At 41.6% G+C, this 25,036-nt stretch overlaps 1 protein-coding gene across 1 annotated transcript in view; it reads right to left on the bottom strand.

The window, feature by feature from the left end:
* LOC308231703 (protein unc-13 homolog B-like) overlaps positions 1-25,036 on the bottom strand; it is a gene marked incomplete at both ends in the record, with an annotated part of 214,278 nt that overhangs the window by 58,830 nt on the left and 130,412 nt on the right. Inside the window, 7 exons of the mRNA XM_080637365.1 lie at positions 805-920; positions 1,808-1,977; positions 11,060-11,201; positions 11,496-11,723; positions 20,035-20,254; positions 20,759-20,833; positions 22,542-22,620. Coding sequence (XP_080493491.1) covers positions 805-920; positions 1,808-1,977; positions 11,060-11,201; positions 11,496-11,723; positions 20,035-20,254; positions 20,759-20,833; positions 22,542-22,620 — 1,030 coding nt within the window. The remainder of the gene's footprint in view (positions 1-804; positions 921-1,807; positions 1,978-11,059; positions 11,202-11,495; positions 11,724-20,034; positions 20,255-20,758; positions 20,834-22,541; positions 22,621-25,036) is intronic.

Below are 25,036 nucleotides of genomic sequence, written 5' to 3'. Positions count from 1 at the left end.
GCCAAACATCTGGATAAATATGTTGTCCTGTAGCTGAACATTCCTCTCTGCGATACATCTGTCCTTCTTTTCTAATCTGAACTTGCTTAAACCTCACTGGATCTCATGATATTCTTGTATGTCAAGTGAAAGGGCTCTGACTACTCTACCTTATTCAGGCTCTTAGACTGACCCTGCTACCTGCCTTCTCTTTGGCAGAGAGACTTTATCATGTCATGTATCAACCTGAGACAGGGTTTTCCTTTTAGTCCTTCTCACAAGTCATCTTTGGAGTTTACCCACCTTGTGCTGCACTGCCTGCCCAGTTCAGTCCACCTGAGACAGGTCAGTAATCAGTAACCATAGCTTATTTTCTGTTCCCCAACACACACCAGTGCAGCAGCAGAGAAGCACCAACACCCACATAACTCAACAGCAAGTGCTAAAGCCCTCCCCAGACCAGAATTTACTCATAAAGAAAGTCACAGATAGGTACAGTACATGCTGAAAACATCACTCAAGAAAATTCACAGGTTTCTCCACATTAAACCTGTGGACCAATGCCTTATCTCTGGATATGGCACAGCTGTGACAGTGGAGCAGAGTGAGCCAGCCAGCCCCTGGTGCGGGGGAAACAGCCTAAAGACGTCTCTGCCTCCCTGACAAATGCAGGTCTGATGATTCAGTGTAGTAAGCCTGGATAGCAGGGAAAAGCAAAGCTCATCTAGTGCAAGGAGAAACATTTTAAGGAAGGAAAGGTCAGAACATTGCTTCTTCAAGAGACAGAAGGAACATGGTGATGACTGAGCTGAACCCACTTCTTACCTCATGAAGGCAAGTGTACTGAATATGATATGGAGCCACCTTCTCCTCGCCTTTGATCTCCACACTGATTTGTAGGCGAATAGCCCCAGACACTGCAGACTTATCTGTTCGCTTTTCTAGAAGAAAAAATCATCAGCAATTTCATGCATTGCTCCTGATCAGAGCAGAGCCATCTTGAGGTGACAACACTGGAAAAAAAACTGCTGGAAGCTCAGGCTGAGCTTGTGATCAGAGTCACCACAGAGAAAACTTTCTGACTTTTTCTAACATTGGCTATTAAGTAGACATCAGCAAAACAAATGCAGTGTTACACCCTCAATATGACATCTAGATAGAACCATGTACATTTCTAGATGTAAGAGGGCCTTTCTGACAGCAAATGTGCTATAGGGTCTTGGGTTCAGTCAGCTGAACTAGAACCACCAAGGACAGTTCCCTTTTCCAAGAATGAGGCTGACTGACGTGGAATTTATTCCTGATTTCACCATAGTCCTTAGCTCCTGGGAACTACTGGTTGTGTCTCTGAAGATTTTGGACCTCCTAAGGTAATTACTATACCTGTCAACTCAGCACCACCTTGTTACTTGCCAGTATTTTCTACGATGTTCTATTCTGGTCACTGGCAAAGCTCTCAACAACTTCCCAGCCCAGTGCAGTCCACCTTCAGGTCTTACAGACTGTTTAAATGCTTGTGTTGGCACAAAAAAAGGCACAGGACAGGAAACACATCTCCAGCACAAATGGAATACAGTCCTGCTCTAAGCATTTTACCCACTCTACTCTTCAATGCCTGACAGGGAAAAACCATCACCCTTCTGACATGTTACACTCTTCACTTTAACTGGGACTAAAGCCTTGGAGCTGCTCTGCAACATCATCATATGCCCCTTGATATCATGTGAGCTTTTCTTCCTTTCTTGCAAACTGTTCATATGCACCCAAGTGCTCTCAAGCATTCCCAAACTAACACATGACAGGTTTTCATCCCCAAAGCCCTGCTCACCAAGATTGTACCACACATCCATTTCTCCACTAAGAGTACGGACTTCAATGATTGTCTGCCCCAGGAAATCATCGGACTCGCGCTTCAGTCTCTGCTTGACACGAGACTTGATGTCATCATCTTCATCCCAGACTCGCACCTTGATTCGGTCAGAAGAATTATGGCACTCACTGCAAACAAAACAAACATAATAATAAGCATCCTGCCCTGACTACAACCACCAACTTCAGACTTGCTAAGCATATGTGATTCTCTTGCTCATCCTCACTCTCCGCAGCAGTTCCCTGAACTTGGGAATTCTCTTCACTGTTGTTACTTTTGCTGTGAAGCCCACAAAAGCCTAGTGATAGCTAGGATGGTAAACTCAGCATACACACCCCAAAGATGATGATGAGCATCTCACTGGTTTCTGGTAGCTCTCCCCATCAATGATTTTCTGTTCAGCTGTAGGCTTTAAAGGCTACTTGTGTTTATGGATGTGCAGTATCTACGATAGTACGACCAAGGCCTATGACAAACACCCTTCATGCTGTTTTCTAATAGAAGATAAATAGCTCAGGTGGAGTTAGTTCTCTTACTTTAAGATAGTCACAAGCAGTAGTGTATCAATGTACAATACATTATGATCAGATGATAAAAACATGGCTGTGCCTGGGAGGAAAGGGTGGGATACAGTAGTTAGAAAGTTGGTATTTAATTACTAGGATCGATTCTGCCTGCTCTTCATAGCTCAGACTGATCTGCTCGCTGGGCGGATCAGTAAGGACACTTCCATTTTAAAAAAAGCAGTTTACTGCTTGCTGAATCAGCTTAATGCACAGGCAGAATTTGCAGGTTTCCCCCTCTTTTTAGGTGTTAGATACCTTCTGTAGATCCAAACAGGCTCCCACATGTCAGAAGTGGGCAGAAGAACCTTATTGTAAGAATTCTGCAGAGCATGAATAAAATAAAGCAATCTGAATGCTCATAGCCACTACAAATGTCTGCCCTCAAGGAAATAAAACCTATGAAAAGAGGCAACTTGTGCTGAAGGCCTGTTTTCCAGCCTTTTTAACATTAACATGCTGCATCTGTTGCTAAGCAACAGGGAGAAGGAAGAAATGGGTCAGAAGAGATTTGCTAAGTCTGGTCAGTAAGATTTGGCAGCGACTGGTATTTACATGATCTCTACCTAGAAATTATTTGGGCTCCTACTGCCATTATTGTAATTCAGGACTGCTTAACAGACATCCATGCAGCTACTATTGATTTTTCCAGTAGAGAAGAACAGCTGTGAATTAATCAAAGAAAGTTAGAGGCAATTCCATGCAACTCCAGTCACAGGCAGAAAGGACCGCTGCTCCTTGCCTTTGCTGTACAATCAAAGGTCTATTTAGAGATCAGAAGAATGAAGGTTCAATAGTTCTCTCCTGCCTTTATTCTCCCCTTCCTCCTCTTCTACTTCAAGGGTATGTTCCTTTAACAAAACCATGCAGAAAGTGTTTACAAGCAGGGAACACTTGGACTGCTGCTCTTTTCAGTTCTCTAATTTATCTGAGCACAATGCCACACCTACCAGCAACACAGCATAAGCATGTAAAAGAAAGCCTCTGCCTCTGACATGGTGCACTAGCATACGTTGTCTCAGTACCTCAGAGGTTCAGTGTTCAGAAGTGCACGGGTGCCTAAGAACGCAGACTGGCACACATGCCATTTACAAAGCACCCGATTTCTTCAGACCTCACCTCTGGCAGACATGTTCTTTGTTAGGACTGCTCTGATCTTGTTTCTTTGCCACTGTAGATTGAAAATGTCTCTTTCTTTTAGGAAAACATTCACTGTTTAGACCTAAATCTACCTTAGCCAGTCCCCTGTGCATGCTACCAGGCTCGTGGAGTACTGGCTATCATCCTTCACTTGGCTACAGCAGCGTAACTCACTGTTGAGTGCTACAGGAAACTTTCCAGTAACATTTACTGAGCAATAGAAGCTTGTATTTTACCACACCTTTCCTTATGTTTTTAAGACAGTGCTCAATTCATATTCCTTATGCTGCTCCCATGCCAGACAGTGAGTCTTATCACTGGCTCACAGCAGCTGAAAGCCTTGTGATGGTTGCTTACCCATAAAATATCAGCATCTACATCAGCAGGAAACATGGACCTTTTGGTGAAGCAAGACAGTTGTGTCAACACCAGTTCTCCTTCCAGAGAGCACCCCAAAACAGAACCATCTATACCAGAGGACTTGGGCTTGATGACTGATAACAGGCTAACTAGTGGGAAATAGCTTCCAATCTGTAGCAGCATCACAACAGTGACAGACTGTGGCTAACAAGCTCTGCTGCTAGAAACTCTCCCCTTTGCTAATACAGGAGCTGGAACATTTCTAAAGATGCCTGCCCCACTTCTTGCTACAATCCTGTGAAGCTTGATGTCACTGTGTGCACACATACGTCTGTCCCGTCTCCCACGGCCGAGCTCCCACAGCTTTCCCAAGAGGATGCAGAGAGAAGAATCTTTCTGTGACCCCATTGTAAAGAAGAAAATACCAAATGCTTTCAGGCCTGTTTCAGAGTGCAAGAGACTGGAAACCAGGTTCCCTTTGTACATGGCTCAGAAATTGTCTCTTTTATGCCCATATTGTCCTGATGTCTGTATTGGTGCCATTTTTATAAGGAACTTCTACACTTCAAGCTACCAATAGAATGACAACTTCAAGAATCAGCATACCAAATATTTAAGGAAACTTAAAATCAAATAAATTGTGGAGTTGGTTTTTCTTTTTTCATGAAGTTTTTCTGCTTGAAGCCAGCAGTTCCCGGAGCAGCAGAAGCACCCGAGCCTGGTTCTGCTGACTGTGCTCTACCTCCATCTCTTCTGCCACATTCCCCTATGGCCTCACCCAACCCCAAGCCACCAGTTCCCCACACACGTCCCCTGCACTGTCAATACTCTGGCCTCCTCCCATGCCCAGTTATCAGCTGGGCTGAGGGGAAGCACGCGAGCACACGAAGCTGTAGTTAATTCTGGTCTGCTCACACAGCAGCATACCCACACACATGCTAATTGGTATATTGGTGGCTAAACAGAACAAGCAACTGCTGAATTTACACTATAGTGCCTCCCACAATGAAGTTAGCAAGTTTACCCTTCTAATCTAGCTCCAACTTCCACCAAAAACACTGTAGAAAGCAATTCTTACTTCCGAGACCTCTCCTCATCTGTAAATAAAAAGACATTTGTGCTGAAACTGCTAATAATTTGCTGCTTGTGCTAACAACATTTGCAGCATTGTCACTTAACCTTCACGAATGCTAAAGCTAAAGTCATATGCCTTGTTAAGCTGTGGCAAAGTTAGTATCTCTTACAGCAGAACCTTTGTAAGGGTATACTATAAAACCATGTGCCCAGCAGTTCACAAAATGATCTTCATGTGAGCAAAGATCACAAGTTTAAAGCATGGAGAGTGCCAAATTGAAAACCTGTAATCTTCCACCTCCATTAGTTCACATTTGTGAACCTATGCTCATGAAGACAGTCTGGCAAATAACTGGAAGGTTTGAAGTCCATTTGTATGCCACCCACGTGGACATCTCTTCGCAATTGATTTCTCTTCTCAACACAGGTGTTATTAACATGTTGACCCTGCAGGACTCCCCAGGCCCTCAGCTTCATTCCATTAACACTGTGCAGACACCTAGACTGTGCATTTCTAAAATGCATTGTGCAGACTAGAGAGGTGGAATGCCTACACAGAGTCACAGAATGGTTAGGTTGGAAGGGGCCTTAAAGCTCACCCAGTTTTAACCCCCTGCCATGGCCAGGGACGCCTTCCACTAGACCAGGTTGCTCCAAGCCCTGTCTAACCTGGCCTTGAACCCTGCCAGGGATGGGGCAGCCACAGCTTCTCTGAGCACCCTGTGCCAGTGCCTCAGCACCCTCATAGGCAAGAACTTCTGCCTAATACCTAATCCCTATCACTCTACATGGCCATTTTATATAAAGATGTTTCCTTAAATTATGTTGTTTTCTTCTATTTTCTGCCTGAAGAGCAGCAGAGCCCAGAGGCCCCTTACGCAGCCAGGAGTTCGCTGTATTAGGCAGCTCCCAAAGTGGAAGACAGCCCCTGACTTGTACAGTGGACAGGCTCATAAAGACAAAAAGCTGTAAGCAGATGTAACAAGAACAAACAATGGAAGTTACGCACCAGAGGAAGCAACAATATTTTGCACATATGTCAGTCAAGCCGCAAATTAAGTAGTTTTGCTGTGTTTTGATACGACAACAAATATTTATGGTTCAAAGAGTCTACTGAATATCTACTGAATATGGCCATATTCTGTAAGACGTTTCCCCTCTGCACCACAGCAGATGCAGCTCTCCAGAAGGGCCTGTAAAGTTCACAGTCCAGTGCAAGGGACATTTCATGTAATGATAGAGAAAGAAAGTGCAGGGCTGCTTGCAGAAATAATAGGTGAGAGTGAAGGAGGTGGGAAAAGGCACAGGAGAGAACAGATTAGCAAGGCTTCAGGGCCTCGATCATTTTAGGAGGAAATTTTTGCTTTTCAGGAAAAAAGTTTCAAAAAAAGAAAAAAAGAGTTATTTTCTGAAAAATGAGAAGAAGATACAGTTGTCAGAACCACTATGAGAAAGCTTAGTAGAGAGTTATAACAACATACACAGAAGGAGCAGAAAAAAAGTTGCCTATGGGAAATGGCCTGGCTGAAAAAGCAGGAAGATCTGGATGCGGTTCAGATGAAGGGTCCAACTGGCAGCTCTGTTGTGGCCAACTTCAACGGGAGCGGAAGGCAGGAAACTCCTCAGGACAGGTTAATTTTTAAACAATACCAAGACTCTTCGATTAGTGAGAAAAAAGGACAGCAGGGAGAACACCAAAGGCAAAATCAAAGTTCTAAGAGAACAAAGCTAAAATCCTTCGTAGCTTAGACATATGCCCTGAGATCCAGGTGTTGCTGTCTAAGAACAAAGAAACGAGTTTTCTGTTCTAAGTAGCATGAAGCTCTTTTATTAGGGGAACAAGTACAATCGTTTTCCTGTAATCCAGTGCTACAACACCAGCTGACAAATTAATGGTGCGGCTCTCTTAACTACAAAGAGCAGATAAAGTGATTCTGAGCGTTACATCCTTAGCTACATTAACCCAGCTTCCCAACAGGTGCTTGCCACAAGGCATCAGCTCTGCGTGCAAATTTAAGTTTCACATTGGTAGCTGAGCAGGGAAACAACTGGGATTTTATAAGTGCCAGTTTCAGAATCCGCAGTACCTGGAGAAGAAAGAAAGCAAGACAAACTGAATGGCTCCTGCCATGCAGTGAAGGGAAGCAGAAGAGACAGTTACAGTGGCATTTATAAACACAGTGGTCCCAGAAGGGGTAGTACAAAATACAGCTCTAGAACAGACGTATATAACCACAGAGAAAACTGAAAGATGCCAAGTGTGACAACAGCTGAAAGAAAAACCGAGGAACTGAACAGAAGCTTGTGAGTGACCACCCACTGGTTAGCTATGCAATAGCAGCATTCCCAAAAGATTAACAGGAACGCATATCATGTGTGGCTCTGCATGTCCTAGTAAAATTGATTATCTGCTAGCAGGAGGCACCACATGTATTTTAACTCAGTTACTCTTCTGCAGTCAGAGAGAGAATAAACATGCTTCTTGCAAACTGTTCAGTGACAATGTAATCTGTTCCAGGCAGTGATTTCACACCCACCATTCAAAGCTTCAGACACAGCTGTACTCAGACTATACAACTTCAAAGAGATATTACTGTAAAATGAACGAGTCATTCTGCACCTAGGCCAAGAAAAACAGCAGTGTCCTGTTTGAATCCAGTACCTTCTACTGTTCACAGTCATTAAAGACTGGGTCACTTCCTGAATAAAAGCTACAGACTAACAGCCTCCAAATAAGCTCTTTAAAAGAACTCTTCCTTTAAAATGGAAACTCTGTCCTGCGGTCAAGTTTATTCTCCCTAAATACTGTCTCCTATTGTAACCCAATGGATGCTCAGCTTCAGCCTTCACAAAGGGTTCTAGGAAGCCTGTAATTTCTACTGACAGTCTAAAACACGTCTAAATGGGGAATGTCCTGTTCTAATCACACTGAACAATGAAAAAAATACCTTCCCTCCAGTATTACTGGGCTGTTTCCTAAGGAAATGGAGTTCTGCTGACTTGTTATGAAAGCTTCAGTGTTCTGACAAGTTTTGTGAGAAGAGAATCCCATAACCAGCTGCTATCCCTGGAAAGCCTGCAGCCGCCTGATTCTTATGTACCAACTGATGCAGACAACTCAGAACCAACTGCAGGCAGGACATGTGCTGTCTTCTGTCCCACCAGAGTTACAGGCAAGGGAAGAGAGTTGAAGGCACAGAGGAGAGAAGCACATGGCAAATGAAGGAGGCTACTCATAAGGCTGCTCATCATAATGATAGGAATGATGAAGGAAAGGGATTGGCATGTAAAGCCAAGGGAAGCTGGGCTTCCTTAGTGCATACTGATAGATCATCTCTTCCATCAGTGCCTGGAGCCCCCCATTAATCCTCATCCTACCAAGCATCCCACTCGACACAATCTGTGCATCAAGCCTGCAAAACTTTGCACTGAAAGATCAGAAATGAGCAGAAAGACCAACCCTTTACATTTTCCTAAGTCTTCAAACTCTGGTGAAAGATACAAATATCTCTAACAATGTATTTCCAAAAGCTGAAGATGTAAGTATACAAAGAGATCATTTTCAGAAAGAAATAGAACCTGCAAACCACTTGCCCAGACAACGCGAATATGCTCCAAGAACTAGTCATTAATCAGCAGATGCCTACAGTTACACAGGCTAGCAATGACCTAAATAGCACTTATAATGGAAACCCAAAGTGTTTTCAACCTTGCCTTTTCTAAAATACGGATCTAAATGTGGACTTTCGAATTGGGTCAAGCCTACCAAAATATTTTTTTCTGAAAATACGCAGAAAAGGAACAAAGTCATATTTAAGGAAAAGTATTTAAGTTAATACACTTTTCCATCCATCACTGTAAATAAATACAGAGAAACTATTTGAAATAGGCTACTGCAGCCTCAAAAATATTACACCTTATTTAAGCTGCTTTTAATAAACTTTACTGAGTCTGTAGAAAGAATTATACCACTCAGCTGTGCACAGTCTGCCTCAATTCATGCCATGGATTACAACAATAATGCTATAATTATAATGACTGAGGCACACAGGTTTCTGGCTCTATATCCAACCTTTTAAAAGACACTGAAATCGTGATTGTATAAAAGACACTGGGCACCTAATGAGCACCAGCTACAAACAAGTCTCTCCACCAAGCCAAACAGAAAAGGAACAGCAATTGCTAACAAACACATTAGTTACTGCCCTGACCTCTATCTACCCACATATCTCTTCCCCTCATTGAAATACTTAAGCATTTTGAACACCAGACTTTTCACATGTCTACCACAAGGCAGGCTTTCAATAACTACCAGCACACATTTCTCTCACTATAACAAATTAACTTCATTCTAAGAATCAAACACACACACACACCCCTTTAAATTTTACAATCTCTTGATTGTCCTGACAATCTCTAAAAAAAGCTTAGTATGTAATGGGTATTTTGGGGCCTGCATATGTGATTTCCATCTAATTATGGGGTAGAAAAATTCAGAAATTTTAGGAGTTGTAGGCTGAAAAAAGAGCCATAAATGTAAAAAAAGAAGATGGGCGTGTAAAAGACCAGTGCCGCATACATGTCTAAATGACTCTCCTCACCCAGCATAAGGTGAGCTTTGACATCAAGTAACAAAACAACACATTGACTCCAGTACTGAATGGAATCAATTCTGCCATCAATCTGGACACCGCGCTCATTTCCTTCATCACCTCCTGCTATTCCAAGGCAATTAGAACAACAACCAAGACACAGGCAAGAAAGAAAACAGCATCAACTCGCATCAACTCTTAATGGCCAACAGCATATTATCTGCTGAATCACAGACATGGCAATAAGATCTGAACAGTGGCACCGTTAAAACTGTGACATTTATCACGTTGTGGTATCTATCTTTAAACACAGTATTTGTTAAAGCTCCTAAATTTAGAAGGGAACACACTGCAAATACCATGGTAACTACTTGGCACGGCAAATCAAGGTCCTTAAGGCTCCCACTTAGACTTATTGCTATTGTGACTGGAGTTATCCAAATGGCACCTAAGCATCCTTACTACTTACCAAGCAGTAATGTTACCTTGGATTAAACTAAGAATAAAGTCAAGGGCTTAACCCCTCAAAATAGCACCAATTTCTGATGTTAATGAAAAGTTCAAAACTACTTTAAAAATAATTTTGTTTTCTGTACATTGTAAAGACAAAGCTGGGCTGATACAAGCCTCATTTTATAACACAAACAAATTTCAGTTTGTACAGACAGCTCCCCCCAAGCAGTTTAGGAATTAAAAAAAGGAAAAAGAGAGAAGATACAAGGGAAGAGCTTACACGTTAAGGAAATAAAGATCTTTGAGGTTAAATGAGATCACTCAGAATCTTTAGAAAATGCTTGCTGGATTTCATGTCTCCACTTTGCTTTATAACATGATCAATGATAAATTGAGGGTATTGTTTACTTATTCAATAAAAGCAGGATAGAATAATACATTCTTCAGTGTTCCGAGAGTAGTTGATACATAAAGGATTGTGCCTACAGCCTTTGCTTTAAATTCAGACACGGATGCATTGCTCATCTTGAAAGCAGATAATCTCTTGACTTACTGCTACATTGATTTTCCAGAGCTGAAAGGGGAGACTGGTAGTGCCACAGCCAAGTAATCAGACAACCATCTTTAACCTCAAACACCAATAGCAGATCACAGCAGTAAGTCACAGGAAGTTTGCTTAGTCTTTTATACAAACTTTACTCCTTTATATTTCAAAGTATTTTGAAAGTATGTCTATTTACCAGGCACAAAAGTCACTGAGTTAAAGATTTTCCTTTCTCTTTAGCTTTCTCTAGAAACATCAATATAAAATTGTTCACAAAGCAAATGATTTATAAATACAGAAGACAGATGAGAGGACAGGTGTGCACTACATACATTGTTAAAGACATCAACCCTCCAGATGCACACACACAGTGAAATAAAAACCATCATACATTACAGATAATGTAGGAACACACAATGACAGAGAAGACACAGATTATACGGACAGACAAAATGGGGCTGAGAGTCATTGTAATAGCACTTACAAGTAAAATTTCTCTTCCCATACAGGGTTCAGATTCCCAAAAATCGTTTTTGTCCTCTTCTTTGTTTTACCCACTTGAACGGTTACATACGGATCGCTGGACCCAGTCTTGTCTTTAGCCTGCAGACCCTGAGCACACACCACTGGAAGGAAAAGACAAGTGTTACCACCCCCATGCAACAAGACAATGCATCCACACATGACACAGCAGCTCAGAATGGCCAGAGGAACAGGAATATCACTTATGAGAGCTCTCCTGATGATCTGCAGCTCATGGTGCACTACAGTGCCTGCGTTAGGAGTATCTCCACCTGCTACCGTACACGGAGAAAAAAGAGACACAGGTCAGAGAAGCCTTTTCTCTCCGTTTCCTCTAGCTTCACACCAACTCTCTTTTACCTTCAGCTCCCAAGTGAGGCCATGCATTCATCACTCACCTGTGATCGTGATCTTTGCTGACCATTTTGAGGTGCCATCAAGCACGCTCTGCTTCACTGTCTTCATCTGCTGAGCATGTGTCAATTTGCTCTCACAGAACACATCTCTTATCAAGTCAAAGATCTCTGGCTTGTTCCGCTCCCGGATTTTCATGCGATCCTTCATTGCCATGATGAAATTCTGCGTTCGGTCTTCAGCTCCATGCTTCGAGCTCTTCTCTGCTGCTCCTGTGCACCAGAAAATACACAATACTCATCGGAAAGAGCCAAATACCAACTCATGCTTCCCTGAATCTGAATGGAAGATCAAAGCCATGAGTTCCCCTCCTCATCATGGCTCTTGCTGTTAACTTTCACAGTTGGAATCCCCCCCCATTTCAACATACATACAAGAGAAAGTGGGCCACTCAGTGCTGGGAGGGGATAATACAAGGGAAGAGACAGAAGAGATAATAGAACGGAAGAAGGCTCAGATTCTTCTATAACCTCGGATCAGGTTCCTCTACTGACAACAGGCCTGAGTTTAATACTCTTGCAGCTGAGGAAGACCCAGAAATAATGGTTCTTTAACAGCAAACATCAGGATGCCTCCTTCTCTTAACACCTTGCTTTGAATAAAAAAATTCCTGCTTAGCAAGTGCTAAGAAGATGGTATAGGAACTCCAGTACAAATAGTAGCTATGAACTTGTCTCAATACTGCACCTCAGCACCATGAGAGAACATAAGTTCAGATGGGCCGACATGGTCAGCATGACTCCCCGTTCAGCAGAGAGTTACTGCACAATCTATGTCCCATTCTGCCTGGAACCACCTTGTTTGGATCAGACACCAAGCCAGAGACATAATAACAAATAAATATAAGGTAGCAAATTCAATAGTTAAAAACTTTGGCCATCATAAGCACTAGTACAGTATCCAGCTGGAAATACAAGAGCCAAGCATAGGGTCTGTACTATGTAGGTAGCCAACTGTATCTGGAAAGAGAGAGGTCTCTAGTCACTTGCATACCTCTCACAAAATTTAGAGTTCAGATAAATAGGATGTAAGAACCCTCCCCCAACCAACTACTCCCTACTCAATTCATACAGTCATGTTTGATGTCAGAATTCAGCCACTGAGAGCTAATGAAAGCACTGACATGAGCTAACAGGGCAGACAAACTTGGGTATGAAATGAAAAGCAGGAATCCAAGATTGCACACAGGGTCTGTACATGCAATCTGCAGCAATTTCAAGCTATGCTCTTAAATCAGATTAAGCTAAACCAATATAAATGTTCTGTGAAAACATTTGATCATAATATTTCTGTTTAGTTTCATATGCTTTTGCTTGTTTTCCTTCTCTGGGATAGTTTAATTAAAGTAAGCTTTTTCCTAGAAAAATTATCTCCATCCAGGTGTTCACCAAATATTACATCACCTTAAAAATCCATATTGAAGCACGTGCAAGTGTGTACAAAGAGAGACATCAATCACAAAGATACATAAAGCTGTTTTCTTTTGGAAGAAATGGGCAAATGTGATATCTGCAGCACCTTTACTATAAGTTTTGCATATGAAACAGTTTCAGCAGGTAATGACCAAATATGAATAAAGGTCTATGAACACAGATAAAGGACCCCCAGCACTACAACATAACAGGCAACCTTGTTATCAGGCTCAAAAAGGTGCCCAGTGACTAATGGTGCCTGAAGACATCTATTTCTAGGGCCTTCAATCTAACACCTTTCACCGTTACTAAATTCACTTCAAGAAACACAACTCAATTATAACTTCCACCATCCAAACCAACAAAGGAAAAAAAAAATACCACAGTTTGGAACAGGCTGTGACCATTGAAGTTTCAGAAGTTCATTAAGGACACTGCATACTCATGCATGCTATTAAAGACCTGGGTATAAAATAAGCCATAATTTCACATTACCTGATTATTCTTTTCATTTTACTTGCTAAAGGCTTGATGTTCAGTATTTCATTTAGTACAATAAAATGTATCTGCCCCAGAGTTGCCTATTGTTGGCTTAAGATGAAATAAAAAGACTGGAATTAATTACATAGTCCCTGCTGTCTCTACTCACCAGTGATGAAGAACTAGCACCACCCAAAGTGATGTCTTGTATCAGGCAATCATCCAGCTGTAGACCCAACATTTATTAAAGGAATAGGAAACTGAAATGATACCAGCGGCTATACTTTGAACTTTAGATAAGAAGTGCTATTCAGCTTTAACAGAACTAGGTCTTCTAGGGATGGAGGTGGACTCTGAATTACACACAGAACTACAGAAAATTGCTGGGAAATCAGGAAGGGCCAAGCTGAATAATTTGCCTGTCCTAGCTGGAATTCTGCAGTCTGTCATGATCCAAATGCACCAACTCTGCCCTGACCTTTGTGACCCTAAGGAAATTAAGAACATGTAGAAATTCAAACATTAAGAGCTTATGTTGTTTGTGCATGAGCTGAGTGCTCTACTTCAAAACCATTTTCTAAATAACTTACTAGACAAGCAGCTTACAAATATAAATGTTTCATTGCTCATCACTGAGATGGAACAAGAGTTATCACAATTCTGGGATAACATGATCTGCATTACTGCCTTAATGCAAGCACTCTAGGAGCATCGTGTGATGCTTTAGAACACAAACTTGGGCAAATGGAGGTATTCTAGTTAAAATAATATTTAACATCCCCACCCCCTCCAGAGACCTTGCATTGTGCATGTATCCCTCTCTGAGGCTAGCAGCAGTTCCTGGCATGTGGGGTTGTAGGAAGTGAGAGCCATTTCACAGAGACCCCAAGAGAATCCTCTCTTTATTCAGCTCTAAGGCTTGGCTCTGCCTCCTGACTTTCAGAGGAAGTCCCCCACCTCCATCCATGCTTCTTCCCCACTTTGCTCAGACAACTTGCACAGATAAGAAGGCTCCATTATTCCTTCCCTGGGGAAGGTCTCTCTTCCTGCGGAGTCTGCACCTGAACTGCAGTGGAAGAACCAGAAACAGACAGACACTTTAATTAACAATACAGACTAATAAAGAACAGAGAAACTCTCTGTCTCAATAGTACACTCTTAATTTTAACACCTGCTTGTTGGTACAAAACCTCCACAGATTCTAAAACATCCACTGGGGGACTAATCACTATGATGTATGTGATATAAACCCAAAGCATGTCACTATACTGGATGGCACAGGGTGCTTTTCCTGCCACTGGACTTGGATCCTATTTATCCTGCTACAAAAAGAGGGGTTTGGACAGCAGATCAGCTTTTCTTGTAGTCCTGTAAATGGCAACAGAAAGGCATGGGAATATAGAAGTACTGCATACAGCATCATACAAATGGTACTGTGCTTTCCTTCTCTCTTCTCTAGGGCTGAATTATAAGTCAATTTATGACTGGAAACAGAAAGCAAACATGTCTATATTGGGAATTGTATCGATACAGCTATTAGTAAACTACCAGTGCTGCTATCCTGTGCTTTAACAGGAAAAAGTCAAGAAAGCAACACTGGCAGGATAGAAGACAGCAGTTCAGTAGGCGGATAATGCTTAGAAATTATATATTCTTGAAACTTAAAATAGATATTCAAGTTTCAGATAAAGGTATCCTTCCTCCTTCTGTGCAAATATTTTCCTGCATAGGATTCTGGGAGCAAACAAGTATTCATCACCATGGTGCCTAATCATCACTCAACACAGAAGCCAAGATGATTATCACAAGAGTGGCTTATTTGGTCTCACTAACAGTCCGCTCACTAAGCTGGTCTCTGAACTGCAGTCTTTGAATTCAGAGTACCACACACACAAGTTTCTTATCCAAAAAGCAGTAAACATACCTGACTTCCAGTCTTGAGTCAAAACGCACTGAACAACTCCAGAGGTGAACCAAGACCCTAGGTGCCAAGACAGTACTGAAAGCAGGACATTCAGTAATGCAGCCCTAACAGCTCGTGTGAAGTTCTCCAAGGTTTGTTGCTCCAGCACAGCATAAAGAAGCACTAATAAAGACATGTGGCTAATCACATTCACAACACAGATTTCCAGTTCAACAGTAGTTTAAAGCTTGAGATCTTATTTCCCCACTGTCAAGATATCTGGAGGACAGGATTCTGATATCCCAGGGCAGTTTCTTTTCTCAGGTTTAACTGTGGCTTTTCAAATGCTAGCCCAGAACTGTACAGGCCCCTTTTACTAGGATTGTGCTAGCATAATGCCCTTCCCTTCCACCCTCTTCATAATTCTGCTTATTTTGCTACATCTGTTCCTTGGTATCCAACACATCCATCCTCTGCTTTACTCTTCCTTTGACACCAACATTGCCCAACCCATTGTATTTTAGTTAGTACCACACCAGTGCACAGGGCAAGGGATAAAAGCTCTCTGTTTTCAACAGCTTTGTGTTCTGGACTTTAAAGACCATCCCACCATCCAGTTTCAACCAAGCAAGAAAGGAAGTGGACGTAAGCAGCAGAGGCTTTGAGTACTTCCAAGAATAGCAGAAGGCTAAAAAGGTGAGCATCCCACCATTAGATTAATGTCTTCTAAGTACCTACATTAGAGAAACATCCTCAAAGAAACAACCTCGTTCCCACAGAGCCATAAACCAGATGGCTGCAGTACACATGCCACAGCAGATTCCAGTTTACTGCACTTCAGGCACTGCCAATTCACGGAATTGCTGAATCAGTCTGCAAATGGATTTTGATTCAAATTGCAGCAAAGCATCGCTGAATTTGAGTGTTTCATCACTGCAGACCCATACATTTGTTGACTGTATCAGATACTCAAGTTTCTTCAAAATGTACGGGTTAAGAAAAACACCCTCATAAGAAATAACCAGACTCAATTCTAACAGAATTTGGAAAAGAGATCCTTTTATCTCTCTCAGAAAGGCATTAAAGGGACAGAAGATGGATAAACAGCACATTCTGATTATAAGGAATAAAACCCCAGGTGCCTGCCCAAAATTTTAAGGCATTAAGACAATGGTACTGTATTTGTGACCAGCCTGAAAATTCATTTTACTCCAATGCAGCATATTCTGGAAGACTTACACAGACTGAAGTGAAGATATATCCTGAGGCACCGAGGTTTTATCAATAGATTTGTATTTGTTACCAGCCTGAAAATTCCTTTTATTTCAATGTAACGTTTTGTGGAAACCTTAAATAAGTGAAGATGTCCTGAGAATGTTTGTGTGGGGCCTTTTACTGACAGCAACAATAAAGCTTCTGTTAGGAAAAACTCCCTGCTGAGTTCAGTATACTGAAAGTTCAGAAAGTTCAGTCTTGAATTTACTGGATCTCTAAACTGTTGCTTGTTCCCCAGAAACCCTGTTTCTCATTCCTCAAGCACAGCCTATGTCCTTAAAACATACAAAAAATTAAATAAGTTTTTCTATTTTCTTCTGGCCTGGTTAGAAGGATTTTAGCATGAGCATGCCAACGCAGAGAACACAGCTGCCAGGAAAAGCCTTTTAATAGATTTCTAGTATCAATAACATGTTTCTCCAGACCAGAAATACATCCATATATTGGCCCCACCATCATCTTAATTTCCCAGCACTATCTTTCCTTGGCCCTCTCTGTCTTAATTACCCAGCTACCACCTTCAGTTTCCTTGACATCTCTACCCCAGATATTGATACCCACCACACTCACTCTGGATACCCCACCAACCCCTGGCTCACAGTCTTTCTATCTCCCCTGTTCTGATGGTGGGCAGCTTTAAAATAACTCAGTAAGTAACTTTTTTGTTTCGTTTTTGCATGTTTCACAAGTTTTGATCCCAGTGTACTCTCAGCTGTTTCCTCTTCATTTGTCAAACTCTGGACGCTAAGTATCTTGTATTTTCATTTTGAAAGGCAATGTGCAAAGCAAACATCTGCAAGCTCCTGAATCAAAACCCAAGTTCTTACCTAATGCTTTACTATCCAGAGAAATAGAGTAATTTCCAGTTGTTACTTCTATTCCATAAAAAAGTGCCCACTTCCACCATCATCACATCCCACATCCCATTGCATAAGTTTATGTAATTCCAACCAGAGTTTAGAAAAGCTGCCCCCATTGTTATTCTTCACAGGCTGCTGCAGAAACATTCTGTTCCCATCAGTGAAGTTGTCTTCTGCTTCCACCTTTAATTTTCTTACAGCAAATTTATTCAATTTTTTTCTTCTGTAAACAGTAAGCTCAAACAGACCATCTCCCTCCCTGCTGTTTATCTCCCTCTTCCCCAACATGTTTCAGGCATAAACAGGTTCAAACAAGGATTAAACCAATTCACAGAGACATCACTGCCAGCTGTTAAACATGAACCACTGTTCAGAAAGGCTTTAGGCCATGGATAGCTGTAAGCAAGTATAAGCCAGAGCCATGTGAGATTCACATGCACGTCTTACACCTCGGCCTTGGGCTCCACAACATCCCTTTAGAAATATTCTACTGAGACAGACCTGATAGGACTATTCTCTACTTTTACTTTTTTTAGGCAGCATCATTCCCATCCCTCTCCTGTTCCACGCTGCCAAGCCTCTTTTGAAAGATTAACTCCTACCATCCTCTATCAAGACATTCTCATATTTTCCCCATTATCACTGAACTTTCTCCAGTACTCATCCCTGTCTGAAGTCTCCCCTCTTGAGCATGGACCACCACAGTTGTCCTCTGCAGGAATATAGTTTCTCTTAGTCATTACCTATTTCTTAAATCAGTTTTTCTTCTTTGTTTTCAACTTCATGACCTCTGCTCTGCACAACAGCTTTGTGCCTGTTTCCTCACTGCTGCTGCTGGTGCAAATTTAATTTTCCTCTACTTTATATAGCATTTTCCCCATACTGAGATATCACAACTCCATTTCAATATTGTAACATTACAGACATTCATGCCTGGATGTAAACGTCAGCAGCTGTTCATCTCAAATACTGAAAATCGCCAGTTAGCAGAGGGTTCTGGTAAAATCTAGAAACAAATAGTTATCCTCAGTCTAACCAACCCTCTTCATCAAGTTGCGTCAAAAAAATGAGATCCAAATGCAACACAGCAGCTCTTTGCTTAGTCATAAAAAGGTCACAACAAAGCCAAAGTGGCAATGATGCAGTTGCCTGAATGCTATAAACTACAAAGATCACCTTGCAACCCTCAAAGACAAATCCAGAAACACTGAGCAACTGAGGAACAGAGATTTTTCACCAGTATCAGCTGTGTCTGACAAGTAAGCCATTGCAAATAGCCCCTAACTACAACTGATTTAAAACTCTGCTCATATCAAAAATACAAGCATAAAAATATCCATTTGAGGTTTTAAGATAAGCCATAGAAAAAAACCATAGGTATCCCATGCTGGATCATCCAGCCTGGTTTTCCTGAGCAGCTAGAGCCTGAGGCAGATAAAAGATCTGACTGTTTATATTCTTGTAACTGCTGTCATGGATTTGCAATAAATCTGTTTGTATTTCACAAACTTTTCTGATTTCTTAGACATAGTCCATCAAGCTATAATGCTAAGAAAATCCAGAGAGAACAGAAACAGCCCCACATTCCTACTCAAGATTTAACACATATGGCAGAAATTTATATTCCATTTAGACTGAGATATTTTTCTCTCAAGCAAGAACATGAATTTGAGACCAAATTAAGAAACTTCTTTTAAGCAAATGAAAATAACTGGGTCCAGCCAGATGTCTAAATTAATAATTTTTCCCTCTTTATTTTTTTAATTTCTTTAATCAAATTCCTTTTAAAATTCTCCATTGTTTGTATAAGGTCTCATTTATTCTGCAAAGTTCCAGCTCTTCGAAGAGCTCTTCTGTAAAGAAAGGGCTTAGGTGCTGAACACTGCAGGATAAAAAAGAAACAACAAAATAAACAGAAATTCTAGTAGAAAAATAAAATGCTGTCCATAAGCTCAAACAACACCTTTCTGTCTGTCCCAGCACCTCTGCTGACTCAGACCCAGGTCTACAAAGTGATTCAGCCATGAGACCTTACTGTTAAAAAGACAAAATGTCTTCCCAACCTGCATTTGGTACAGCGAATCCAAGCTAAGTCCATGGACTCTATCCTCTAAGCAGGAACCCAGTGCTGCTTTTCAGAGCTTAGAACAGTGTAACAGACTAATGGTTGAAACAAGCAACCTGACAAGGGTACTAGCGCAGAAGGGACAGAATAAAAGCCAGAGCATCCAGCCTAGTACCTTGTTCACACACTGCCTCTCTTCCAAGCAGCATATGTCAGCAAACATACCATTTGAACTGACACAAGAGAAATTAGAAGTTACATGGGTTATAACAAAGAGAGTGAAAAGTCAAGAATTAAACCTTCTTTTAAAGTACACCAAGCACAATGCTGTAAAGAAGTTCTTCTGTGTCAGTGCAGCTGCCTATGTCTACAGGGCAGGGGAGGTAGGTTTAGCCCAATGACACCTCCACAGAAAATACAGTCATTTAAACAAATGCAGCTTCTCTTATCACTGAGGAATCACTTATACACTTAGAAAAGGTCTGGTCACACTTTTGGAACAGCTGCACTCCACTGGACACTACTCACTCTGTAAGCAGTCAGCGTTGAGCAAGTCTTGGCACTTCTCATGGCACTTGACTCCACATTCTCCGCAGCGCATTCCCTGCCGCGCAATACCCCACAGGAGCCCCTCACATTCATAGCAGTAGGTAGGGGTTGTGGCTGTCCACACTTCAAAGTTGTGCGGGGTTGTACAAGAAATGGGGTAAATTAAGGCTTGCAAGGTCTTCTTATAGACATGAGATTTCTGAAAGGCAAGGGCACACATAAAACAACACCCAGGAAGGTTACTGAACCTATTTTTGCTGGTTAACACAGGGGCTATAAGGGGAAAGGCATGATCAGTGCAACATATCTACACATTTGAGGTAATTAAATTTATCAAACTTTTACAAGGAGGAGCAGAGGACACCCTTCCAAAGATCTTTGTTCAGGCATTTAAAAAAGTGGGGGAAATAGAAGAAAAAAATTAATGTTTGTGATTAAGGAGTATCTTGCATAAAGTAAGTTTCGCACACTGGCCCCCATGGTAGATACCGCAGAAGGAAACAGTAAGTTTACATTTTTCAGGATCATATTGACACAGTAAGTGTTACTTTTTACAATGTTTGGTTTCTTTAAACAAATGATACAAGAATTTTTGCATCTATCTCTTTAGACATCTGTGAAGCTGACTCTGCGTCCCAGAGACCCACATTCCCTCAATTTGCCTACTAAAAGTTAACAGGAGCCAAGCCACTCTTCTACTTACCAGCTCTTCATCTTTGAGAGATGTTCTAGTGGCCATTGCTGAGGTAATTCCGGCTTTCCGGGACTGAACCAGTGACTAAGAAGGAAGAAAGTTTATTATTCACGATGAGTATTGAGAAGCGCACGAGCAATACCTGCCCAGAAATATGACCAAAGGGACTCTGTCACACCAGACACCAAACCACCAGTCTATGACATTTAAGTTGGTTTCTTAAATGACATCTCACATTCCAGAAGAGTCAAATGCATATTCTGAAAGGTCTCCAACTTGTTTCCATCTGCCCACAACCATTCACACTCAGGTGAAACTTTTGTTTTTTCTCTGGTAAGAAGTCTTAATGAAACCTGGGTTCAAATCTCCACTTCCGTGTTCTGGTAGCAATGGTAGCTTTGTTATTGCCTAAGGTCACTACATGGGGCTCGCTCTTCTATATCTGACTTCGTTCATATCCAAAAGGAGATTATTTCATCAGTTTTACAACATGCACAACACCCCCAACCATGATGCTGAAAGGGTTACAAATATACAGGGTAATAACAGAACAGAGTGGGTTGGGAGCACAGGTTTGAATGTGCTGGTGTTATCACATTCATTGGCCATCACTGAACACAATGAACAGCATTTTCCCCTCAAAACTGCCTCTTTCACATCACGCCAACATGAAGTTCTGCAGCCTTGGACAGCACAGGGCAATGCCTTTGCAGCACCTCATACTGGTGTACAAAGGATTTCTTCAGCAAGCCATTCCAGTTTGATGAAGGCAGAGAAGGAAATTCAAGCTAGCAACATCTGCTTTGAAATTATCTAACCCTATCAGAAACCTCTGTTTATGCTCTGCTTTATGCTGTTTGCAGACAGACAGCAAAAGTTCATTTGATCAGTGATGGGCAGAACAGAGCACTAAGATATACATGCACTGCAAAACTGCAGGTACAAACTAAAAAGCAAAGAAATGAAGGGAAAATAAGGTAAAACAATTTTTGTTTTGGTGAAGACTTGGTGGATAGTTTTTAGCTCCACTTACCATGGCCTGTGGAGAGAGATAATGAAAGCAAACAAAGGAAGTAACACAAGTTAATGCCATTATTGCAAAGATTTAAGATACAACCAGTTGGTAAGACATGTATTAATTTTCCCATGCGTAAGCTGGCAGAAAGATATGCATGCACCTTTTCACACTAATTACAGCATATAGAAACTTTGGTCTTTCAGCTGTTACAGCATTTCCCCCATATATGAAATCGCTACTTGTACTGCACACAGCCAACAGAAAACCATTTGTCCCTCAGAAGCCTTATTTCACCACATCACATAAGCATATGAAACTTGTCCTCATTACTCGCTTGGTTCTTTTGCTTCCTCAGTGCAGAAGCCTACTGGCAATACTGCAAATAGCTTTAAAAATTCAAGCACATATGCTCGTTTATCTATCCTCTGAAATTCCAACCTTCTGGTAGGTTGACAACCCTCACACGGACATTAGAAATTTCCCTAAAGTATGTGATTTTTAGGAAAACATTTTAAAATAGTGCAGCCCTAAAAATAATCAAATATTATGTGTAAAATAAAAAGAACATGAAAAAATATCTTATTTCTGCCAAATGAATGAAACCGTCTATGAAACCATAGCTTGTTCTCACTGAGTTTTTTCCGAGCCCAACTTCTAAGTCTTTAATGTAGGAATTAATTTAACAAAACAGGAAGCGTTCAGCTTCTTAAGTGACAATGAATGTTACCGTATGTCAAAATCGGTTGTTTGGCTAAACAAAAACAAATCTCTTACCAGATCACTGACAAGTGGAATTGGCTTTTTTTTGCGCAGATCGGGCATGCTATCAATGCCATAGAGACCACCTGCAGGCCTGGAAATTCAGGAGAAGAAAAAAAAGATTAAAATTCTCACCAGCAGTGAGAGACAGTAAAGAGATGACAAAAAAAAAGGGCTTCCTTAAAACATCAGTCTCCTTGATAGTATCATAGTCGATGAGCATGGGAAGAATCCGTTCACTGCAAATGCAATTTGAAAATAAACCAAGGTTGTTAACACACTTGAAAAAGTTTGTTTTCCTATTTTCAGTTCTGAGGTCTGAGCTAGGTCAGAGTAGACTGGGCATGTGCTTGCAGAGCACCACTGCTTCAGAGCTACAGATCTGGCAAAAATACTCACCCAAGGGCAGAACCAGAGCTCCCTGGCAGTAACTCACATGCAGCTTAGTCTGTGGTAACTGAGCTGCGCACCTCTGCTTTCAAAAGAATGTTTTGTTCCTAAAGGAGAGCTCAGTTTATGGTTTATTCCTGCCATTGAGTGCCATGGCAGGAAAGACTTTGGTAATTTGAAAACATCCTGTCTCCAAGTCTTTCTCCATCCCCTTTCTTTCCATTCAATTAATTTAGGGTTCTAGGGTGAGGAAGGAGATGCTTTACTGGAGTAACTAAAACAAACCAGAAGATAACACTTAAGAAAGTGTAAAGTTAACAATAAAATTATTGTTTATCTTCTTCTCACACCACAATCCAGATGCTCCTGCCTGGTGTTAGTGGTTGGGAAGAAAGCATGTTAAAGTGGTAAGGCCAGAGTGGCAGGATGCTGCTACCCATCATCTAATTCTAGGCAAGAACATTCTAGGCTTAATCCTGGCCTTTGAGGCCCATACAATTATTAGGAAAAGCCTCACATCTGAGGAGAAAATAGATTTTTTTTATTTCTATAAAAGGGATCATTTGTGGTGCTCAAGCCATCAGACCTCTTCACAGAAGAGCTGTCGTTTGCTTGTGGTAGTAGTGGTGGAGCAAAAGGGCCATTATCATAAAATCACAGAATCATAGAATAGTTAGGGTTGGAAAGGACCTTAAGATCATCTAGTTCCAACCCCCAGCAACACTCAGAACCTGCTAAAATAAAACACTGTAATCTTCTGATGTGACCAACCTGGATAACAGTATCTGGATCCTGCTGTTCACTGCTAACACCACATGGATGTAAGCCTATGCTTGAAGACCCCCAGTAAATCACAGAACACCAGGTTGGAAGGGACCTCAAGGATCCTCTTGTCCGATGTTTCCAGGCAAAGCATGACCTAGACTAGATGTCCCAGCACTCTGTCCAACCACACCTTAAAAGTCTTCAACGTTGGGGAATCCACCACTTCCCTAGGGAAACTATTCCAATGGCTGATAGTTCTCATTGGGAAAACTTTTCCTCTTGTGTCCAGCTGTAATCTCCCCAGGATTAACTTCCCACCTCCACATTCCTTTCATGCCTTCCTAACATTAAGAATATGGTTGCCAAGGCCTTTTTCTTGGCTACAGAGACTGTAAAGGAACCTTCTGCCTCTCTATCCTTACCCACTTGTTTTCACCCCATACCATGCTGGCTTATGCCTTTTTGCATTTGTGTGCTAAACTGGCTCTTTCAACCTGCATATTCCACTGATTTGGTACACCACACCCAGCTACATGCTTTAGGACACCACAACTACAGGGAGGAGCATAGGACAAGCTGTTCTTACTGCAATAAAAGACACACATGGAACTACCCTTTAAATAAATTTAGGAAACCAAACTGTCTCTACAAATTTGCATGTCATGAAAACTGGGAGGCTGGTAAGTGATGAGGCAACTTACACTCCCCAGCAAGCAGCACCGACGCAAACATGCTCTGAATACAGTCAGTAGTCAAAAAAACCCTATTCAGGATGACCAAACCTATGTTATAGTAGACCATGCTTTAGGGTGGAAAAGAATGTGAAGGCACAGCCTAGCACAAGGGAGGGAGGCAGTCTGTTATATACAGAAACACGCCATAGAGCTAGAATAGTCAAATGACTTTCTCGTAGGAGGGTGACATGTCCGAGCCTTAGCTGAGCTGATAGCTGCTGCTGGCTGAAGCCTGGTGGGAAGGTGAGCAGTCACACCTAACTGCATGAACAGCATCAGCTCTGCATGCACCATGACTCACATCTGCACCGTGCTCGCCTCTCCATGGTCCTACACGATGAACACAAACCTCCCGCAGGCAGCTGACACAGCTGGGGATGGAAGGCAAACTCGGACTTATGGAAGGTGGAGATTTACAGCAGTTAATTACAACTATTGGAATCTTTGGGCAAGCATGAGAGCAGTTTTCCAACGCTGGAAATCCTCACAGCAAGGCTACATAGCATTTTTACTAAAGGATACTCTCATTTCCAATAGAGAATTGCAATAAATCCCTTCTGATTTATTATAGAAAGCATAAGCAAAATACAAAGGGAGAGTCTGTACACTGAAAAGATGAAA

This window comes from Psittacula echo (genome assembly GCF_963264785.1).
Source record: "Psittacula echo genome assembly, chromosome: Z".
Lineage (NCBI taxonomy): Eukaryota > Metazoa > Chordata > Aves > Psittaciformes > Psittacidae > Psittacula > Psittacula echo.
The sequence above is the reverse complement of the archived record's forward strand: the minus strand, read 5'-3'. Positions and strand labels throughout refer to the sequence as shown.